Source organism: Aspergillus caelatus (genome assembly GCF_009193585.1).
Source record: "Aspergillus caelatus strain CBS 763.97 unplaced genomic scaffold BDV27scaffold_373, whole genome shotgun sequence".
Lineage (NCBI taxonomy): Eukaryota > Fungi > Ascomycota > Eurotiomycetes > Eurotiales > Aspergillaceae > Aspergillus > Aspergillus caelatus.
In genome coordinates this window covers 1-20840 of record NW_022475636.1, presented here as the reverse complement: position 1 = coordinate 20840, position 20840 = coordinate 1, and the positions used below count along the sequence as shown (strand labels likewise).

Genomic DNA, 20840 nt, shown 5'->3' with positions numbered 1-20840 from the left:
CCGAGTAGCCGTGAATTTAACTAACTCTGACTATGCAGCAGAATTCCACGCCAGATGAGATCCAGAAACATATAGCGGGGTAGACGGTCAGCCACCGTGGACGGAGTTGGAGGGCCGATCGGGAGGGGAGGGTCTGGAAGGGGTGTTGTTCTCCAATCCTGTTCGCGGACACTTGCCGGTATTATTAGTCTGAGGTCAGTAGTACCGATAACGACCACATCTGGCTCATCCTTGAGGCCGAATGGCTTCCCAAGGCTGAGTATATTTGCTAAGTACTAAGGTTGGTTGTAATTCTTATGACTATTATTTAATTACTGTTTCTATTTCTTTTCGTAATGCAACAGGAAGTTTGTGCATAATTGCGAGGACAAGGAGAAATTGACAGCTGTAAATGGAAGACTTGGCTTCAAATCCACCAGGTCACATGGTGATTCATCTCAGTATTGCTCATACCAAGAGAAAAGTAATGAATTCCCAAGAGAATAATGATGACGACTCTGTATTTAACTGTCATATACCGTTGACCGTCTCCGCCAGATTCCGAAGCGATTGACAGTTTCAAATCCAATCTTCTCTGCACGGGCAAACAGTCAGTCGAATCTCAGCAATTGATTTATTACTGCATAAACTTTTTTTCCCTTTTCCTTTTCCTTTTGCCTTTTTTCCTTTTACTTTTTCTCTTTTCTTTTTTTACTTTTTCTCTCCCGCTTTGTCCCCGACCACTTTTCTCTTCCAGGACGAAAGCGACTGAACCTTTTCCAGAAAAACCAAGGGGAATTGTCTTTTCTCCTTCGACTGTTGGAGGCCAATCAATCAATCTACCTTGGACTGATCCGCTTGAACGGCCCAGGCGTTTTGCGAACCCACCACCCCAGCTACAAACTAATCTATTCTGCCACTAAACTAAACCTCCTCCGTCCGGCGCCGCTATTGCCGCCGGCGTCATTTTCTGGCTCCAAACCCCAAACCCGCCGCACCTGCTTTCTCTCTTTCCCTCCCTCTCTCTCTCTCTCTCTCTTTTCCTCGTCTGGTGGATCTCTCCCCTCGACTCCGGCCCCCTCCGTGCATCCCACTCCTCTTCTGCTGGTTCTTGTCAAATACCTTAAACGATAAGAGGCGTAAGGACTATCCCCAGTGTCTCTTTAACCATACTCTCGGTTCTCTGCCGTTTTCGAATGGGTCCAGTTTTCTTTCCGCCTACTGTTTTGTGAGTAACAACGGCAACGGATTAAATCTTGCATACGAAATCCTCCGCGCATTTCCACCTTAGTCCCTCTCGCTCGTTGGTTGCCTCCTGCTACAATATCCAACCACATCCACCTCCGGAGAATAAGCAAAAAGAAAAAGTTGTCCTACATAACCGTTGGATTTAGTTATCGCTATTATCATCGGCCAGCCTATCAGTTAAAGCTGTGGAGGGGCATGTGTCCCGCAACATAATTTTGCGGAGTATGACGTCTGAAGCGACCGGTTTCGCCCATGCGAACAACATGAATTCCGGTATGCAGCGCCCCTCACCACCGTCAGCCGAGAATAAGTATTGTATACTGATACCATTGATTTTGTCACTAGACACTTTGACCACTCAGCAACCCGTCCCAGCGCCAGCTGGGCAGGGTGCGAGTTCTGCTGATCAGGAGAACAAGTCTAAAACACAACCGAGCCAAGTCCGCTTCTCTTCGACAACGGAGGAAATTGAGCCGTCGGCCGCCACTGGTAGCCCCGAATCAAGGCCTGTCGAGACCCCCAAGCAAGTAGATGACTTACAGTCGTTAGCGGCTAGCCTACAAAGATCCCAACTACAAGAGTCTCGGCTGGGGAGTTTCTCATATGACCCCGTCTCTCTACCTTCTTCAAGGGTATGTATTCAGGGTATCTGCCGGCATGTGGGCTGCATATATTCTGCAAGGAACCATCCTCGCATCGGCCCGCACGAATTGAGGGGAGAGAAAGAGGCTGATCGCTATATTGTCCCTTACAGGTTGCGTCCCGAGAATCAAGCGATCGCAGTACACGAGGAGCTAATGGATCTGGTTTGCCGTCTCCCCGTGCCTCCCCACCGGTGTCCGTGATGCAATCGCCACCACTTACACCCGCGGCCACCCATTCGCGTGAATCCAAAACTAATGGCACTTCCTCGATGTTGAATGCTACAGATCGAGGAACCGGCGCAAATTCAGCTGCGATGACCCCAGAGACGTCTCCACCCACAGGCGGGTCCACGAAGAGCCAAGCGCCCCAAAGCGCCCCAACTTCGCGGCCTGGTTCGACCGACCACCTGGCGAAGCAAGGCAATGTCTCGCAAACATCGTCTCACCCTCAGAATGGAGCAAAACATCGGGCGCAGTTCTTCATTGGACCGGATGTCAGCTCTCAAGAAGAAAGCCCGCCAACCACCCCTAGGGTCGACTACACTCCTCCTGGCGCCATCACGCCGGTAGGAGAACCAGATGATCCGTACGCTCGCAGCAAGCGTCCCCCTCAGCCTAAAAACCTTTCTCAGCTCGATCAGCGGTTTATTTTTGGCGGCCGTGACTTTAAACGGCGTGCACAGACGTCGTTCGGCCGTCCATCGACCCCCCGGTCCGCAAGTGCGAGTGATCTGAAGGCAAGCGAAAGGCAACGTAGTGGGTTTTTCGGCAGCAAGAAGGACTCCAGGCAGCAGGAACCCGAGGGTAAGCATCATGGTCATATGGCGGAGCTCAAGCGATTCTTCAAGATGGGTCATCACAAACACAAACGCGCCGAGTCGCCATCATCGGCAGTGAAACGGTCGAGCAGGTCCTCTGGGAAGAGCACGCCGTACCAAATGGCACCCGACAGCGTCCCGTTTGCCGATGATCATGGGCTCAATTCCAAGTATGGGAAGTTAGGGAAGGTTCTAGGATCCGGAGCCGGTGGCTCTGTTCGGTTGCTGAAACGTAACAGCGACGGTGTGACTTTTGCCGTGAAGCAGTTTCGGGACCGTCACTCGTGGGAGACGTTGAAGGAATACTCGAAGAAAGTCACAGCAGAGTTCTGCATTGGGTCAACTTTACACCATGGCAACATCATCGAAACCCTTGATATCATCCAAGAAGGAAACCATTGGTATGAGGTCATGGAATACGCCCCATTTGACCTTTTTGCGATTGTTATGACTGGCAAGATGCAAAAAGAAGAAGTTGCATGCTCCTTTAAGCAGATCCTCAGTGGAGTGGCATATCTACACGGGATGGGCTTGGCCCACCGGGATTTGAAATTGGATAACGTGGTTGTCAACGAGCATGGCATTATGAAGCTAATTGACTTCGGGAGTGCTGTTGTTTTCCGGTACCCTTTTGAGAATGATATTGTTCCTGCTTCAGGTGAGTTTGGCAATTATGCTCGTAAAGGAACAATTTTTGAACTTACAAATCCATTCAGGAATCGTGGGTTCCGATCCGTATCTTGCCCCGGAAGTATATGATGAGAAGAAATATGACCCGCGCCCTACGGATATCTGGTCTTTGGCTATTATCTTCTGCTGCATGAGTTTGCGGCGATTCCCTTGGAAACAACCCCGAGTTAGCGATAACTCCTATAGACTCTTTGTGTCCTCCCCTACCCCAGGGACTCCGGTGCCAGATGCTGATCCGAAACGCCATCGACCCATCAAGTCTGCGCCTGACCTCTCTTCATCTGCGCGGGAAAGCCAATCCTCGGAATCGAAGAATGGAGGGCCACCACCAGAACACTCTAAAGGCCAGGATGCGCCAAAAGCCCAACCGAAACCGGAATCAACCACCCAAGACGAAAATCAACCCCCAGAGAGCCCTCAGGAGAAGACACCTAGCGACAATCAGAAAAATGGTAGTATTGACAACAAGCCTAAACGCACAACCAGCAAAGAGGCACCCCCACTTCCTCCCGGTGCGGCGCCGCCGTCAGGACAGCGTCAGGAAGTTATCAAGGGCCCATGGAGGCTTTTGCGGCTCCTGCCTCGTGAAAGCCGTTATATCATCGGCCGTATGCTCAAGGTGAGCGTGAAAGATCGAGCGATCCTCGATGATGTCTTGACCGATGAATGGATTCGAAACATCGATGCCTGTCGACAAGAGGTCTCTGGGGAGGTTTACAGGGCTCCGGGCCATACACACATTCTGGAGCCACCTTCTCCAAGCCCTGCAGTGGCCAGTAAGGCCAAATAGGCCTATTACTTTTAATACCAACTAATACTCTTCATGGTCCATTTTCCAATCCGAGACCTATGTTTCCATATTGTTTTATCGCTCCCGGTTGTTCTCGAGTCGTATTACACTTTTATGAACTCCTACAGTCAAGTTTTTGCTCAGGGCATATTGCCCATGGTGGTCTTCTGTCGCTCTTTATCCGTTTTGTGCGGTTCGATATAGGTCATGAGGTCAATATTCTCTATGCTACCTCAGTTGTTTTGATTATCCCCTTTCACTTTCCCTAGGCTGGGAAGAGGGAGCAAATGCTTCCGCTCCATCTTCTTCCCCCCCCCCCCCGGCGGTGTTGTTATACAGGCGTTTCTGGTCGGTCGTGTGAAACGGAGCTACTCGGGCGATTAACCTTCCCAGCAATCAATGGCTGGCTGTTAGATCTCTATTGCCCCTTTCTACTTGTTTTCATTTCTTCTTTGGCTTCGATATTTCCTATGCAGTATTATATCGTGCATCTGGCTCGGTTCAGGAGTCATCTCATCCTTCAGTCTGCTCATTCATTTCCCATGCCCCTAATTGTATTCATCAAGCAAAAACTAGCCAGGTAGATACTATAAATAAACGAACTAAAGAAGCATTAGCAAAAAAAAAAAAAAAAAAATTAAAGGCAGAAGTGGTCGTTCAGTCTGTAGATAGAGGCGCGGTCACTTTCACGGAGAGGTAACAAAGGATACTAATCGCCAATACAGTCGATATATCAGAATAGTCATAGTTCATGACATTTGCAGCAGAACTTTCACATGCAAAATATATTTCCAGTAGCATGCCTCCGACGAATATTCGACAAGGTAATTCCTACCAATCCATATACTTTGCTATCCTGCGGTTGCTATGTAAAGCAACTGTTCCAGTCTTCGCAACAGTAGCTGATAGTAACTACGGTGGGCGACAACGTGATAAAGAATACTTGCTCTCACCATACTCATTAGTACGACATAGATACGCGGCAAGATAGAGTAGAGAGAAATATGGTATTCAGAAAAGATATAATAATAATTTACGATTCGATTGGTATATACCAGTCAAAAGTTGCCTGACGTTCCTCCGAGCGGCGGAGATTGCGGAGTTTAGCAAGATCTGCGATTATCGGAGTTTGTTCATATCCAAAGAGACGCCGGGAATTCCTCTGCTGTCCGCTCTTGAGTGCCACCATCCCAAACCCGCGTTTCTCTATCATGGCTCAGTCCCCCGAAGCGGAGCCATTGGTCTCCTTATGGACGAGATCTTTGCTTGTATGCTGAGACAATCACGCTTGGTCCCCCTTCACCCCCTCAAATTGATCATCTGTCAACTAACCTTCCCTGCCGCACAAGTCTGGTGCATTGGCCGGGCTCACTGTCGACTGTTCTTTGTACCCTTTAGATACGATCAAAACACGCCTTCAGAAAGCTAGACACCATGCCCCATCAGCTCCCACCGCCAGTCTATCCCTGAGACAAACCATCCGAGGAATCTATGCTGGTCTCCCTTCCGTCCTCTTCGGCTCGGCACCATCAGCCGCATCCTTCTTCATCGTCTATGATGGCGTGAAACGTTCTCTTCTACCAGCGTCGGGCTCCGAGACTCCGTCTCGGACACACATAATTCTTACACACTCTCTTGCTTCTTCGATGGGTGAGGTAGCAGCCTGCGCAGTTCGCGTGCCTACTGAAGTTGTCAAGCAAAGAGCTCAAGCAGGTCTCTTTGGCGGCTCCAGTTTGTTGGCCTTAAAGGATATTCTAGCTTTGCGCCACCCAGATGCTGTCCGTGGGATAAGTGGGGGTTATGGACAGGTCATCAGGGAACTGTACCGTGGAGCCGGTATCACCATTGCAAGGGAAATCCCGTTCACCGTTTTACAGTTCACTATGTGGGAGTCAATGAAGGAGGCATATGCCAAGCGCATGCAGCATGCTTCGAAATCTGGCTCAGATCCTTCTATAGACCAAGTACCGGCCTCCACAAGTGCTATGTTTGGCAGTGTCGCTGGCGCAATTGCAGCCGGGCTTACGACCCCTCTCGACGTCATCAAGACGCGAGTCATGCTCGCTCGACGGGGGGATGTGGAAGGTGGCCGAGTGCGCATAAAGGATGTGGTTCAGGATATTTCCAAGGAAGGGTTTGGGGCTTTCTGGAGAGGTATCGGGCCACGAGTGGCCTGGATCGGTATTGGAGGCGCCGTGTTCTTGGGTAGTTACCAATGGGCATGGAATTCGCTCGAAAGAAAAAGTAGATCACAGGACGAATAAAGGACTCTTGTATATATAATCTCCACGCTTGTACAATACATCATAGCACATAGGATAGGGCGCTCTCCCTGCATTATACATGGTCTCAGCTCTTTCTCGCCATCCACTTCAGCTCCTCCACTTGTTCAGGAGTCAGTAGCTGTTCCATCTTCTCTGCTGGCAGGAAGTCATGGTCATAGAACTCAAATCCTGGAACAACGGTCTTGATCGATCGTTAGCTCTCGTTCCTTTTGATACTAGCAGCTTACTGGCATTGACTACTGACCTCGCTGATTAACAACCCTTCTGACTTGTTATCGTCAGGCAAATCGCCATCGGAATCCGGCAACAAATAGCTGGACTTATACTTTCCGCCCTCCACCACCCATTGCAGTCGCTCTCCCTTCTCAATCCGATGGCCCACCACAAACGATTCAATGGGCGCTTTCCCTCCATTCTCCTTCGCCTGGTCGGCATGTATGATGACGTACCGCCCTCGGCCACGATGAAGGGTATGTACCGTGCGACTCCTGTTGCGATGGAAATACCCCATCGGCGACCGGGGCGTGATGAAGTAGTAGATCGTAGTGCTCGCTGACCGGGTAGCTTTCTCAGCATCTGGCTCCATCACTGTCTTGCTGTTGTCCGTGTCGTCACGATAGGGATTTGGAATCCGGAGCGGGTGGCGATCGGTTTCGCTGTAATAGCCTCCCTCGGGGTGAGGCTGTAGTTGAAGGGCCTGGATCGTCTTCTGAATGGTCGGTGATTCAGGTGCGCTCTTTTCGTTGCGCGCAGGTGGTTGAAAGTAGGGCTTGATGGATGTGATTGAGGTGTCCATTTCTGCTGTTTTTTTACTACTATTTAGTCTGTCTTTTTCAAGATGGAAAAAAAAAAAAAAAAAAAAAAGATGCTGGAGCGTTAGTATTATAAGATGGGATTCTCACGGAGGTTCAAAGGACTCTCTATATATATCCTGCTTATGCCCCGATGACCTCACTCTCAGAGCTTATCAGGCCGCCAGCCAAGTCCATAAGGGATCAATCACATGGAGCCCTACATCGCATATTAGCAACAACGTATATAACGAGTTGGATTGGTCATATATATAATATCTGGCACTCCTGGAACCCCGTGCTAGTGGATGTAGAGCTTGCGTTGAGCTACTAGTTCGTAGGAATTGATTCTATTGGCTAGTTGCATACACTGTATACCAAAACCTGCATGGAATACAACCACTGGCCTCTGGCAGGGTACTTCCTGTAGTATCTTTACGTGACTTTACAGTAGATATTTATTACATAGCTCCTGTTAGCGTTACTGTACTAATATTTACGTTCTATTATGTATCCGAATATTTTTGTCCTGCTAAGATTCTGTTAAGTCCTAATATATAATATCTCGAAGTTCCTGGCCCAACTCCCGGCTTTTTAGCCATACTAATACCCCCAATCTTTGGGGGTCCAGATTGGTTTGGATTTTAGTCAGCTTGGTAGAAAGCCGGATTAATGAGTAATTAGAGGATTGATCTAGACTTGATTCTAGATTGCTCTGGCTCTGGCTTAATATCTAAGAAGGGTTGAGGGAGTAGGACTCCGTATATGTATTTCCTGTTTTTACCCCACACTCTGGGATCAATCAAGCAATCACTGAGTAGAAAGCGGTCCTGGTCTAGTCCCGTTCCGGAGAATAAATAGTTCAATAGTAATTAACATCCCGCACTGGTTCGGTTCAATGTACCTGTGCTGCAGTAGAGCTGAAAATATGATCAAAAAGAATGGAACCAAAAGGAAGTAGGGAAAGAATAGATAGGTGGATATTACTATACTACTAGGATTATGTACGGTAGGATGGATTTCACTGCACCGCGTTGTGCCCATCATGTGAGGAAGAGGGATGACCTTCGGGGCTAAACTGTAAAGGAGCAAAATCCAAACTTAAGATAATCAAAGCCTCCACGCTTGTCATTTCCAGGCACACCACTTAAACAGTAGCGCTTCTCTTTCTCTCTCCTCTCTCCTATTCTCTCGTGCCGTGGTTCTTTCTTTCTAATTCGTCTCCTACCCACCTTCTCTTTGGTGTATTGTTTCCTGTTCGACTTTTGAGCATTGTTCTTAATCTATTTTATTTCTTTCTTTCCGGTCCTTTCCTTCTTGTACTAAGACGCAAGAGGGATGCCTATGGTTGCGACTGCTGCGACTTGGTGAGTGATCGACCGCCCACTTGGTGTAACCTCCGCACTGAGCGCCGTCTCCTCCGCACCTCCTCCTCAACTCGCCTCCCCGGAGGACCTCAACGCCATATGGCTCGGAAATTAAGTCACCAGAGGATCACATATGGTATGTTCTTTTTTCTCGCTGAATTCAGTCTTATCGATTCACTCTCTCGGTGGTGTTTCTGCTGCCTGGTCTTACGCTTGTCTCACTTGTAGATCCTCCACTAACGATTGATTTACGCTCTGCTCAGTGCTACCTCTGCCTGATGCCCCCGGGGGTCATCGGCTGGGAGTAAACGGCCTAGAAATCGACACAGACAACTCCATCCTGTGAGCACCCTCTAACCCTCGATTTCGGCTTTTCCGTCGGGATCCTTGCCGCGCTCTGGGAACGGTCGCTTTTCCGTCTTCTCCGGTGTCGTCGTCAACTCGGCGCTAACTGCCGTCCGTGAAACAGGTATTCCGCTGGTCGCGATGGTGTCATCTGCTCATGGGATCTAAATCTATCGCTGAAGTCATCGTCCCCTCCCACCTTGGGCGCTTCGAAACCGGCTCCCACGACATTCCGAAATCAAGTCCAGGCGCACAGCCACTGGATCAATGACATTGTTCTAACGAAGAACAACTCGGCTCTAGTCTCTGCATCCTCCGATACTACTGTTCGGCTATGGCGACCGCATTCTGAATGTACGGAAGTCTCGGACCCGATTGGGAAACATGCGGATTACGTCAAAGCTCTGGCCACACCGGGGAGTCATGCCTCTTGGGTTGCGTCCGGAGGTCTTGATCACAAAGTCTACCTGTGGGACTTGAATCGCGGCGGGGAGATATTGAATATTGACGCCTGCGGAGGGGATAGCACGGCCAAAGGGTCTGTATATGCGCTCGGAGCCGTATCTTCTGTGATCGCCAGCGGCGGGCCAGAGAGTGTGGTCAGAGTATGGGATCCCAAATCCGGGAAGCTGATCACCAAATTTGTCGGACATACAGATAACATTCGAGACATTCTGGTAAATCGCGATGGGGATACGATCATGACGGCGTCGTCTGACCAAACGGTCAAGATCTGGTCTCTAACCGCTGGAAGGTGCATGCACACATTAACCATGCACAATGACAGTGTTTGGTCGCTTTATTCAAACCACCCTCAGCTATCCGTCTTTTACTCGAGCGACCGGTCTGGCCTTGTTGCGAAAACCGACACGCGATATGCGGCGGACATTGAGCAAGGTCTCTGTGTCGCAACGTTACAAGAACACGACGGAGTAGTCAATGTCGTAGCAGCGGGAGACTACATCTGGACTGCGACACCAAAATCTAGTATTAACCGTTGGAATGACGTGGACACCACTGCCGACATTGAGCCACCATCATCAAGGGAGCGAGAAACTGCTTCAGGTACTGAAACCACAACATCAGAGAACTCAAAGACGACAGATAGTCGACCGAAGAAGATTCCGTATGAGTCAGTTCTTTTGCTCTCGAATACTTCGACGTTCCCCAAGGCAAGGGTGCCCGAATCTACCCAACCGCACTCGAATGCAAATGCACAATCACCGTCATCCGAGATAGAGGACGAACTGGAGCTTACGCTTCCTGTCTATGCACTGCCAGATGATACAATCGAAGGCCAGCATGGATTGATCAAGCATTTTTTCTTGAATGACAGAAAGCGGACGTTAACGCAGGATTCTGCTGGTGAAGTGGTTCTTTGGGACCTTCTCAAGGTATGCCTTGTTGATAGAAGCCGCCTGGAAGGAAAATATCCACGGCAGAACTCACTAATTAACGGCTTGTAGTGTGTGCCAATTCAGTCATATGGCAAGCGTCATATAGACGATGTTGCATCCGAGCTCAACACGACAGAAAGCATTGCTCACTGGTGCACGATCGATATCCGTACTGGAAGATTGTCCGTGATACTGGAACCAGGTCGCTGCTTTGATGCCGAGGTCTACGCCGATGAGGCCAACTTGTCAGATTATTCACAGATTCGTGACGACCAAAGAAGTATGTCTAATATCCCCCCCCCTCCACCCTTGTCACTCGCTCGGGTTTATTAGCTAACGGCCAAACCGTAGTCAACCTAGGCAAATGGATCTTGCGCTGGCTCTTTGCCCCTCTGATAGAGGAAGAGCTCAAACGTGATTCTCAATATCGCGGCGCTGCCCTAGCAAAGGCAGAGGAGCTCGCAAAACTAAATCTGTCGAATACCTCCGCCCCTATGGATATACCATTTGCAGATGGGTCACGAAATCTAGCCGCATCTTTTGACCCATCAATATCATCTCTGAGGCCCGGATACGAATCTATTGGTAGCCCCTCGACTCCAGGCTTTGGGATAGGGTTCGCCAACAGCCCCGGATCTCTCGCAACCCCAACGCTTAACCCAAATGCAAGCAATAATAGTCACCTTGGCACCTCACCGGGAGAGTTTTCAGATTATCTCACGTCTCATCCCACTGCTGATATGACGAGGAGCTCTCTGTCGGACAAGTCGAGTGACTATCTCTCATCTCCTAGAACCCATGGTCTACCTCCATTGGATACCGATAAGGCGTTGCCGACACCAGGGGAGCCGACACCAACAGCTCTTCCACAATCACCAATGGAGCCTGATAAAGAGGAGCGGAAAAAGGGTAGTTCTTTGTTTGGAAAGAAGTTCAGAATGGACTTCCCAAAGAAACTCGGTCGGACTTCATCGGAAGTCAAGCCCCAGATTCAAGAGGAAAAGGTGGAGGAGTCCGACAAATCCTCAATAAAGGAAGAGAAGGTGTTCGAAAACAACCTAGGCGGCTTCATTGAGCGCATCCGCTCTGAATATGACGAGCATCTCGCTGCACACCCTGGGCAAGAGCTGACACCAGCCTTCTCCCCAAGCCAGGAGAATGAAACGCCGGTGCTGAGTATACCAGACCGTGTTGCAGTACTGATACAAGAAGAAACGGGAGAAACTGCTGTGGCTTCTGACCTCTATCGAGGCAGTGTAGGAAGTATCCGGGAAGAGATCGACAAACTGGAGAAATCGATTCCTCTGTGGCTTGCTGATCTGCTACTCAAGGTATGCCGCCTCTTCACGGTGGCCCACATTGCCTCTAACTCTTTTCATAGAACCAAGTGCCTTTCAAGGAACCCGTCAAGGTCGCTTTTACACTGAAACCGTATGATGATCTTTTGCCGCCTGTTGTGAAGCCAGAGGTGTATGTAGAGGACCCGTCTAATATCATCGCTTCGGAGATAGCAAACTAATTATCATCTAGCAATGTCGCCAATGGCAACACGACCAACAACCGGCTGAATGCAAACCGCATGCTACGAGCGAAGAAGATCCTTGCGTATGTGGCCGAGCGAATCGACCCACCCAACCCTCACGAACCCGAAGAGAATGCGATGAAGCCAGAAGAGTACTTGGAACTGTACTGTCACAAAGTTGTATGTCATGTTTATGTTCGATGTAGTTGAAGAGGTCGCTAACGTTGAACAAGCTGATACCCCCCAATATGACTCTGGCGACGATTCGCACTCATATTTGGCGTTCATCGGGAGATATGATGCTCCATTACAAAGCAAATGGAAAGAAGGAAATCCGAATGCCCGGCCCTAGTCAAGAGGATGACAGAGGCAACCAGGATGCTGGAGCAGATTCACATCTGCCTGCCGAAGCAGGAGGCATGTCGCAGGGAGAAGGTGGAAGTGCACCGCCAGGGAGTATCCATTCGCAGACAGCCTCTGGATCGGCCTCCGTCTCTATCCATAACCCTTGATTCGAGTGGAGAGCTTTAACTTTTAATTCTTTGTGACATTACTTCTGTGTACAGTGCTGGACATAGTGTGAATATCCGCATGGACGTAAAGAATCGTATGTATATATGCTGCTAATAGCAGCCACAATCAGGACAATAACACTGTGTTTGAAATTAAATTCTAGCTGTAGAAGCTGGGGAACTATAGACCGAAGTCATGTCATGGTCGAGGTCGATATAAAGATCCCCGGAGCGGATCATCCGTGCCAAGACCCAAAACACTTGCCATCTATCCATTGAACTTCCTCCGTACCACATTTCTTACAACTGAGCACTAAACACCGAGAAGGCTTTCTCACGGGAGAAATCGCCAGTGAATCTATGGCGGCGTTCTCCCTCCGGCGCCATACCGGTACACAAGCAATAACTGCCTCGCAATCCCTGGAATCCTTCCAGCGAGTATGGCTCGGCTCCCGATTGTCACGGCCCTTCCCACGCCGATTGGGTAAGTTGATATCACCGAAAGACACCCAACTTTGGGAGCTGTAGATCTCCATGCTAATACCTTGTAGGTCTAGCAGTGAGTGGCGGCGCAGACTCCATGGCATTAGCATATCTCAGTAAACAATGGGAAAAGAGTCGACCGAATGATATATCCGTCACAGCATTCATCGTCGACCACAAAGCGAGAGAAGAGAGTACTCGCGAAGCTAATGTAGTCTCACAATGGCTCCAAGACATCGGTATCTATGCCCCATCATACACTCTAACATTCAATACCAAACAAAACGCTAACCCAAAAAAAAAAAAACTCAGGAATCAAGTCCGAGATCCTCGAATTGATCTGGCCCGAGAGTACCATGTCACCATCCAAGGTGACCGCGTTCGAGACGCATGCCCGCAGGCTCCGTTTCCAAGCACTGGGCAAAGCATGTCGAGACCGCCAGATCGAAGCCCTCCTAATGGGCCACCACCAAGACGACACCGTCGAGACGACTCTCTGGCGACTCTGCACCGGAGCCAAAGGCGCCGGTCTTGCAGGTATCCCCGAAGTGACACGCATCCCCGAATGCCACGGTATCTACGGCGTCTCCGAGAGCGGATCATCATATACGGTCCCATCCGGACCTCAACCGTCGAGAAACGACACCATCGTCTCAACAGGAGGAATCCTAATCTGTCGTCCCCTCCTCCCCTTCCCCAAATCCAGCCTTCTGGCAACCTGCCACGAAAACAGCATCCCCTACGTCTCTGACCCTACAAACTTTGACCCAACTCTAACCCCCCGCAACGCAATCCGCAGTCTCCTGGCTGAGAATAAACTCCCAAAGGCTCTCCAAGGCCCGTCTATTCTATCTCTGATTAACTCAAGCCAATCCCTCCTCCGGAATTCAACATCTCTCTCAAACACCCTCCTCACCTCCTGCAAAATCAACCAACTGAATCTCCCCGCGGGGACAATCACCCTCACGTTCCCCTCAAAACCAATAGACCCAACCTCCTTCCTCAACACAGTCCCCAACAATGCCAATACCAAAACAAAAGCCAAAGACAACGACAAAGAAAATCAAAGAATCCACCAAATCAAATGCCTCACCCTCCGCCGAATAACCGACCTCCTAGCCCCATTCCCAGAGAACCACTTCCCACTCCGCAGTTTCGAGTCCTTCACGGACCTTGTGTTTCCAACACAGGACCAACCGGAACCCAAACAAAGGAAACCATTCACGTTAGGCGGGGTGATGTTTCAACCGGTGAAGACCAAGGGAGACCAAGACACAATAAGTACTGAAGCGGATCCGAGTACCAAGGGTGATAATACCTGGCTCTTATCCCGTCAACCGTTCATGCGGAATCGGTTACCGACTCTTCGTGTTGAGGTTCCTGCTTCAGGGCTTTCGGCTTGTTATACGTCCTGGAAGCTTTGGGATAATCGATTTTGGGTTCGATTTAGTATTACCCCCGAACAGGGCTCCCATGGGACTGGGGTTGAGGTGGCTCAGGAGACCTCTAAAGAGGAGGTGATATCCCTGCTTGTTCGTCCGTTTCAGCCGTCGGATCTACAGGCGATTCGACGGGTGGTTTATGAGCGGGGAGGGCGTTCGGAGAAGAAAAAGAGGGTAGATCCTGCTTTGGTTGGACTATTGGATCAGCTCGGAAAGGAAGCACCGGGACAGACTCGGTTTTCGCTTCCTTTGGTGGTAATTGAGAAGGGTTCTTGTGGATTTGAGTATGACTTGCCGGTGGGGTTGCCAACGTTGGATTTGTGGTTTCCTGGGATGTGGGAGTCTTTGCAGATACCCGGGAGATTACGGTGGGAGTGGATGTATAAGATGATTGACAACAAGCCGATGAAATTGATGGGCTGGCTGTAAGCTATTGGAGCTATACTACATTATCGAAGGAGAGTGAAATATGACATAGTGGAAGTGGTAAGACACGAGGAGTAAAAGTGAAATAAAGGTAGAAACAGAAAGACAAAGAAAGGAAAAGACAAGGTAAGAAAGGGAATAGAAAATGACCGACATGTAAACTCCTATGGCTACGCTATCTCAGTGCAATTAAAGTGACCAAAAGTGGACAAGCAAAAAGAACGAAGACATCGGATACATGAAAATAGCCAAGAAGATTTGCATCGACTCCCGAAGAAAAAGAAAGAGAGCATTTATCCACATAGTAAGGAAGGTGCTGTTTGAGGGAAAAAAAAAAAAAAAAAAAAAGAGAAAATAGAAAGAGACTTTCCTGGACTTCTCCAACCGATCCCCATACCGAGCAGTCATATTCCTTCCTGGACATATTCAAAGGCTGTGCTGACGCCGTAGACCAACAACAATCGAGTAAAAAAGTAGTGAAAAAAGGGAAAAGGAACGTCTGTGTTTTAGTAAATGCGTGTAAATCGTGTCCAATCCATTTCGTTTTCTGAAAAAGAGCAGGTAAGAGGTAAAGAAGTATACTTCCATGACCGGAGTTTTGGAGAACGACCACTGGCCCAAAACCACAATTCGATTGTTCACTCGCTCGCCTTCAGTAAGGCCACCGCGGCTTGCTGAGCTCTCAGACCTCCAACCTCTCGCTTCAGCCGGAAATTTTCTTTTTTCAACCGGCCAATCTCCTCTAACGCTGAAGAGAGTTGGGATTTGAGCGCATCTTCAGCATCTCCTGCTCGCACGTCTTTTGCAACCTTGCTCAGCTCCGAGTTAAACCGGTCATAAAGGGCTTCATTCTCGGCGCTGGCTTCACGATATAGCTCGTCAAGTTTCTTAGCTCGTTTCTCGCTAACCACGAGAGACGACTCCAAATCTTTCTCGATGGCAGATGTCCGGCTGTTGAACTCTGAAGAGAGCATATCGAAACGCATCTCGAGGTGACGAACACGCGATACGAGGGCCGCATTGTTTGTTGGCGAGAAAGGTTCATCCAAATGTTCAGAATCTTGTCTTGCATGTCTGGTTTGCTGTGGTGGTGCGATCTTGAGCGCTCGTAATTCCTCACCGATAAGGAACAGTTCGTCCTTCAGCCCCAGCTGTGCCGCACTCTGAGCCTTCTTTTCGTTCTGAAGACGATCTCGGAGCTGTTATATACCGTATGTATTAGTAACTTTCCTAAAAAGAGAGCAACGAAAAACAATGAAAAGAAAAGTTGTGTACCTTCTGTGGACTTTGCATCCGCAGCTTTTGCGGCTTCTGTACCGATGCACCGTTAACAGGGAGTGGCCGTTCCTTCAATCCAGGGGCCCTCGAGGAGGGTACGCTGGTTGCTCGTGATCTTCTCTTAGAGTCTTGTGTAGGTGATACCGGTGTATCCTCTTTCTTTCGCAAACATGCTCCGCGCTCAACATGTGACAGCTTTGGGTCAATGTTTTCTTTTCGGCTGGGGGTGGCAGGCCGCGTCGGTGATCGTCGGCTGGGCGAAGTCATCCGAGTAGGTGAACCGCTCTTAGTGGGGGAAGTGCTTCGTTGCGTAGAACCTGAGCCATGGTTGGTTTGTGGGCGAGTCTGTTTGGTTGGGGTCACTGCGTCGGAGGACGACCCTGCTGTGGTAGGCCTCTCTTCCTGCCCCGGAGATACGGCTGACGTGTCCGTTGATGCCGTGCCTGGTCTCAGGTCCGACAGAGAGCTTCTCCTCTTCCTCCGCACTTTCACAACTCCATTAGTTGGCATTTCCCGAATGGAGGACAGAGATGCCGTCTCCTCCTGGGAACTCCCTGGTCTTCGAAGATACTCTTGTGATGTAGATGCCCCGGGACGGTCACGCGAACCAGGCCGCAGAAGATGGCCTAAGCTCGTATCGATATCTATTGATTTCGAGCGTAGCAAAGAGCCCTTCGGAGTGCCTGGCTCTGAATCACCAGAGCCTTTGCTTTTGCTTAGAGTCCTTAGGATCGATGAGACCTTGCTCTCCCCCTCAGATCGTTGATTTTCTCGGTGCAGACTGAAACCAAATCGCTTTCGGAAGGACGACGCGTTGGAGCTTATTGAGCCCATCGTTTGTGAGACGGGTTTACTTTGATCGCAGTTCAGAATACCTTCCAACGATGCCCCTCCAGGAATGAACTCGTCAAAAAGGTTATCGAAATCGTCAACCAGTCGATCCAAGAGGGACATGTGCTGCATCGGATCGCCTTCGACTGTCAGAATCTCTGCAAAAGCGGCCGTTAGAGCACCTCGGTCACCGTCGTTTCCGGAGGCATCAAGTAATTCTGCAAGTAACCGCACAAGGGAAGCTAAAGCGCGACGATTCTGCGGACTCGTCTCCGCAATGAATTTCCGGAAATTCTCCTCGAATTCGCGGGGATACATGGTGTCGAATTGACTTTGAAGTGATTTCAATGACGAGGATTCCAGTACTGGGCCCATTTGCTCCTGCCATGCGTTTGCCATGAACGTCTCGAAGGCTACGAAAAGTGTGTCGACAGGTACTTCGGCTGCTGCCTGGATTTGTCCGGGATCTTCTAACAAGACATTATACAGCTCATTGACTGCAGCTCGATCAACGTTGTCTCTACCCCGAAGTGTCCGCCCAACGATGTTCCCACTGCGGGACTGAAGGGAGAGGACGTACGCAGCAAAGCTCTGTTCCAAGACACTGAACGGGCTTTCTGAGCCTTTCGAAGACGTTGTCCCAACAACGGAAATCTTGGGCAGGGGGTCTTCTTTCTTCTCTTCTTTGCTTGGGAAAACCGAAGGTAGTGTATTGGAGCGTGAGACGCTGGACCGTGGGGGAGGCATCTTGGGGAATTCACCCAATAAAGTTGCAGAATTCGGTGTTTTGGCACTTGGTGTGCCTTCTCTTGATTGATTTCCACCCAGAAGACTCGAGAGCAGTTTTGAGGGCGACGGAGGGCGAAAGGTACGAGGGACCTTGAGCTGCGCTATGAGATGGCCCGAAAGGTAGCGAAGGATGTCAAAGTTGGAGAGCACAATTGACTCCGTCATGGTCCGGTTTTGGGTGCCATGCAACGGCAAAAGCAAGTTCAGGACTACATCCGTCAGTGAAAGACCGGTACTCGCGCCAATGGGGTTTTCTTCATTGCTGTATACTTACGGCGTTTGGAGAGCACAGGAACAAAGCTATCCACTGTAACGATATCTGAGGAAGCGATGCCAACTACTGAGTCTATGTCCACTCGATACTGGTCTTCACTCGACAAGGATACGGAAACAATCACCTCCAAATCTGGGCTATTCAACAGCTTGTTGCGAAGCGGTTTTGGGATGTCAAACTCGACCCTTACTTTTGACAGACCGGTTCGATTCACTGCAGCACTCGGTTCCTCCTCGAACACACACGCCAAGATGCCGATATTTCCAACAGTTCCCGTGGGACTCCGGAGAGACCATTTGCCGCTTTCTCGTTCACTTTCAGAGAACCGGCCCTCGATCTTTGCCTTCACAATCTCCTCAATCACTCGGCTGGCCCGGCCCTCATACATGGAAGCCGGCTCTAAGGCCAGAAGGTCAACGGTTGTATTCTGGTTTGGACGCGACTTCACCGATGTAGGTGATAGGAACAAGATCCGTCCGCACGTGGATTGCATGCAACGTACAGTGTGGAGATCATATACTTGCACAACACGGATATCGGCTGAAGGTAATGAGCCACCCGAGCCATTGGCTGCTGATGCCGCGTTGTCCAGTTCGGCCAACAGACCGCGCGCGGTTGTCTTGCTGCCGGGGGTTTTCGATAGCAGTACCAGACAGTTCTTGTATATCAACATAATGCCAGCGGTAGGATCGGGGCCTGGATTGTCCAGCTGATATGGTGGTGACAGCTCGTAGAAATCGACAGCTGTTATCAGGCGACCAGTTGGTAATATGGTTGTTGGCCAACCATCGACTAACTCCTTTAGTCGGCGAAAGCTTTGATCATGGTTCGTCGATGAAGGATCGTCTAGCGAACATATATCCTTGATGATGTCTCGCGCTTTCAGGAATGGTCGGACGGCGGGGTGTATCAAAGGAAGACTGCTCGTCATAGTGTCGATTAAGAGACTGTAACGGGGTAACCGTTGGACAGGCTCCATCAGCAGTGACCGTAGCAATTGTTCCCCGGTGTCATGGACACGCCTCGAAAAGCTGGATTGTTTGTCCCTCATGAAGGAATTCAGTGTTTGGGTAAATCCTGTATGGGCACGCATATAGTCTGCATATGGATCGGAGAATCGGGGGAACCACTCAATGAGGGCGTGTGCGAAGGCGACAGCCCCAACTGCATCACCCTCTTCCTTCGATGAGTGTCGTTGCGATACAGACGACAAGAGTTCCGTATCGACCGTGATGTCTTCAATGGCCTCCTTCTCCGTTTCTTCAAGTACCTGACGTATCACTTCTAGGAAACCCATATTGACGTCGAGAATCTCATTTAGACAGGGGGGAAATAGAGTGGCCAGGGCGGCCTCGTCAGGGCTAGTACTCGATGGCGCTCTTCCTTGAGCTTTCAGCCGGTACTCCTCCGCCACATGGCGCACAAGAGTATAAAGTTTATTCACATATCTCTCCTCTGTGTCCACGAATTCACACATCTTTAGACGGAAGTCCTGTTTCTGGCTTTTGGTGAACACCTTAGACTTGCTCACATTCGTGGGTTGCGATGGCGCTCGTTTTAGCCGCGACGTTGGCAGGAACATCGGCGCCCCTAAGCCTCGGATGAGGGACGTATATTGCCCGTACTGGAGATCTGGGGTATCCTCGAAATCGGTATTGTCGTCGTCAATGCCACCATTGTCGGGCCGTGAAGGAGGCTGGATAGTCCCCGGCGGAAGCATAACGTCAATGTCGACCCACGGAACCTTGCGCTCTTGGAAAGCGCCCCGTATATCGCGAAGTATGTCCAATTTATGCTCCACCTTGGTCATGCGATTCGCTAAATCCGCCGCATGCATCTCATCGAACATCTTGGGGATATTTCCACCTGCCTTCCCCGCACGTGCTATTGCTTGCAAGCACTCCTTGGCGGGTTCGGACAGCTCTGCGAAGTACTTCAGCATACTGACGGCAAGACCTCGACACACCTCATCGCCTTGTTTCTCGCGGGGTAGATGATTGACTGCGGCATATAACGGTGCGGCGGGCGAAACGGTGATTCGCGGATAGCTCTGGAAGCCTGCGGGGGTCAAGATATGCGCCTGAATGCGCGAGCTGCTGACGGTGGCATTTGCCGTTGCGACGGGGCCATAGAACACGAAGATGGACGACAGGTACGGATCGGAAGCCTGGTAGAGAGTAAGTTGCTCTAACGGCAGGTCCGATGGGGCGTTGGTCACGGTCGCCATGGCGGCCGTTGAGGAAACCGAGATCGCGCGCAACGAGGTATTGGAAAGTACGAGGTAGGAAATAGAAGAAGAGAAGGTCGATAATTTAAATCAGTCGATTAAGACAAAAAAAAAAAAAAAAAAGGTGAGTAAAGAACGAGAGGCCGCAATTTACAAGATATAAGTCACTAAATAAAAGACCGAAGCGGTTTCAAAGAATGACACCAAATTAGTGAGAGTTGCACCCAGTCCCAGTCGTTTAGAGAGAAAGAAAGCGAAACTGGGCAAGAGACATAATAATCAAGTCGCAAAGGAAATCACAGTAGCGAACGATGGTCCTCATGCAGTCCACAGAGGAAGTAAAGGATTACCCTCCATGGGAAAGCAGAGTGAGATGATAATCGCACGACGCGTTTGTTCGTTGGCGCAACCCACACGGGCTCATGAGACCGAGCGGCTGTTGTTTATGTGGGTTAGAAATAGATACAGTGGTTGTTGGAGAGACAAGTGTAAGGAAAGCTGCAGGTGATTTGCGCACATCAAACGTTAGCGACCGAAATCATATGCAGACTTGGAGGGGGGGGGTAAAAGTGACGAGGGAGGGGAAAGTCGCAAGCTGGAATCGACTAGTCGGGGGGGCCACGGGGGGAGAGAGAGAAAGCGTGAGAGTTGAAGTGGGTTCTGTCGCCCTGCGCGCGGGGGAGTTTTTTTTTTTTTTTTTTT

At 49.9% G+C, this 20840-nt stretch overlaps 7 protein-coding genes across 7 annotated transcripts; 5 read left to right on the top strand and 2 right to left on the bottom strand.

The window, feature by feature from the left end:
* Positions 1-993: 993 nt before the first annotated feature.
* On the top strand, positions 994-4796 carry BDV27DRAFT_138323 (putative protein kinase). Its single transcript, XM_032069209.1, has 4 exons — positions 994-1500; positions 1573-1859; positions 1982-3347; positions 3406-4796. Exons 1-4 carry the CDS (start codon positions 1452-1454, stop codon positions 4167-4169), a joined length of 2466 nt encoding a protein of 821 aa, XP_031921113.1. The 5' UTR covers positions 994-1451; the 3' UTR covers positions 4170-4796.
* BDV27DRAFT_75103 (uncharacterized protein) lies at positions 4285-4796 on the top strand. Its single transcript, XM_032077489.1, has one exon. It carries the CDS (start codon positions 4457-4459, stop codon positions 4751-4753), a length of 297 nt encoding a protein of 98 aa, XP_031921112.1. The 5' UTR covers positions 4285-4456; the 3' UTR covers positions 4754-4796.
* A 527-nt stretch (positions 4797-5323) lies between these two features.
* On the top strand, positions 5324-6439 carry BDV27DRAFT_138321 (putative mitochondrial carrier protein (Pet8)). The gene is made up of 2 exons (XM_032069208.1): positions 5324-5437; positions 5519-6439. The coding sequence occupies exons 1-2, from the start codon at positions 5381-5383 to the stop codon at positions 6431-6433; spliced, it is 972 nt and encodes a 323-aa protein (XP_031921111.1). The 5' UTR covers positions 5324-5380; the 3' UTR covers positions 6434-6439.
* Positions 6440-6475: 36 nt separating this feature from the next.
* Positions 6476-7305, bottom strand: BDV27DRAFT_75089 (cupin domain-containing protein). The gene is made up of 2 exons (XM_032077488.1): positions 6699-7305; positions 6476-6635 (listed from the first exon to the last, which is right to left on the bottom strand). Exons 1-2 carry the CDS (start codon positions 7248-7250, stop codon positions 6519-6521), a joined length of 669 nt encoding a protein of 222 aa, XP_031921110.1. The 5' UTR covers positions 7251-7305; the 3' UTR covers positions 6476-6518.
* Positions 7306-8405: 1100 nt separating this feature from the next.
* On the top strand, positions 8406-12529 carry BDV27DRAFT_138317 (WD repeat protein). The gene is made up of 8 exons (XM_032069207.1): positions 8406-8748; positions 8876-8954; positions 9082-10351; positions 10424-10634; positions 10706-11685; positions 11736-11824; positions 11885-12056; positions 12110-12529. The coding sequence occupies exons 1-8, from the start codon at positions 8712-8714 to the stop codon at positions 12386-12388; spliced, it is 3117 nt and encodes a 1038-aa protein (XP_031921109.1). The 5' UTR covers positions 8406-8711; the 3' UTR covers positions 12389-12529.
* Positions 12530-12968: 439 nt separating this feature from the next.
* On the top strand, positions 12969-14742 carry BDV27DRAFT_150805 (tRNA lysidine(34) synthetase; the record flags this gene model as incomplete). The annotated part of the gene is made up of 2 exons (XM_032071278.1): positions 12969-13110; positions 13184-14742. The coding sequence occupies 2 exons, from the start codon at positions 12969-12971 to the stop codon at positions 14740-14742; spliced, it is 1701 nt and encodes a 566-aa protein (XP_031921108.1).
* Positions 14743-15091: 349 nt separating this feature from the next.
* BDV27DRAFT_138313 (putative Rho guanyl nucleotide exchange factor) lies at positions 15092-19215 on the bottom strand. Its single transcript, XM_032069206.1, has 3 exons — positions 17912-19215; positions 16015-17846; positions 15092-15938 (listed from the first exon to the last, which is right to left on the bottom strand). The coding sequence occupies exons 1-3, from the start codon at positions 19206-19208 to the stop codon at positions 15378-15380; spliced, it is 3690 nt and encodes a 1229-aa protein (XP_031921107.1). The 5' UTR covers positions 19209-19215; the 3' UTR covers positions 15092-15377.
* Between the last annotated feature and the right edge of the window lie 1625 nt (positions 19216-20840).

Excerpts from the sequence above, each read along its gene's own strand:
- BDV27DRAFT_75103 (XM_032077489.1), top strand. The coding sequence starts at position 4,457 with ATGCTTCCGCTCCATCTTCTTCCCCCCCCCCCCCGGCGGTGTTGTTAT.
- BDV27DRAFT_138317 (XM_032069207.1), top strand. The coding sequence starts at position 8,712 with ATGGCTCGGAAATTAAGTCACCAGAGGATCACATATG. Across the intron at positions 8,749-8,875 it reads TCACCAGAGGATCACATATG|TGCTACCTCTGCCTGATGCC; the intron begins GTATGTTCTTTT and ends CGCTCTGCTCAG. Across the intron at positions 10,635-10,705 it reads GATTCGTGACGACCAAAGAA|TCAACCTAGGCAAATGGATC; the intron begins GTATGTCTAATA and ends GCCAAACCGTAG.
- BDV27DRAFT_138321 (XM_032069208.1), top strand. The coding sequence starts at position 5,381 with ATGGCTCAGTCCCCCGAAGCGGAGCCATTGGTCTCCTTATGGACGAGA. Across the intron at positions 5,438-5,518 it reads TATGGACGAGATCTTTGCTT|TCTGGTGCATTGGCCGGGCT; the intron begins GTATGCTGAGAC and ends CTGCCGCACAAG.
- BDV27DRAFT_75089 (XM_032077488.1), bottom strand. The coding sequence starts at position 7,250 with ATGGACACCTCAATCACATCCATCAAGCCCTACTTTCAACCACCTGCG. Across the intron at positions 6,636-6,698 it reads AAGGGTTGTTAATCAGCGAG|ACCGTTGTTCCAGGATTTGA; the intron begins GTCAGTAGTCAA and ends CGATCGATCAAG.
- BDV27DRAFT_138313 (XM_032069206.1), bottom strand. The coding sequence starts at position 19,208 with ATGGGTTTCCTAGAAGTGATACGTCAGGTACTTGAAGAAACGGAGAAG. Across the intron at positions 17,847-17,911 it reads TCCTGTGCTCTCCAAACGCC|TCCTGAACTTGCTTTTGCCG; the intron begins GTAAGTATACAG and ends TGACGGATGTAG. Across the intron at positions 15,939-16,014 it reads GGATGCAAAGTCCACAGAAG|CTCCGAGATCGTCTTCAGAA; the intron begins GTACACAACTTT and ends GGTATATAACAG.
- BDV27DRAFT_138323 (XM_032069209.1), top strand. The coding sequence starts at position 1,452 with ATGACGTCTGAAGCGACCGGTTTCGCCCATGCGAACAACATGAATTCC. Across the intron at positions 1,501-1,572 it reads TGCGAACAACATGAATTCCG|ACACTTTGACCACTCAGCAA; the intron begins GTATGCAGCGCC and ends TTTTGTCACTAG. Across the intron at positions 3,348-3,405 it reads TGATATTGTTCCTGCTTCAG|GAATCGTGGGTTCCGATCCG; the intron begins GTGAGTTTGGCA and ends AAATCCATTCAG.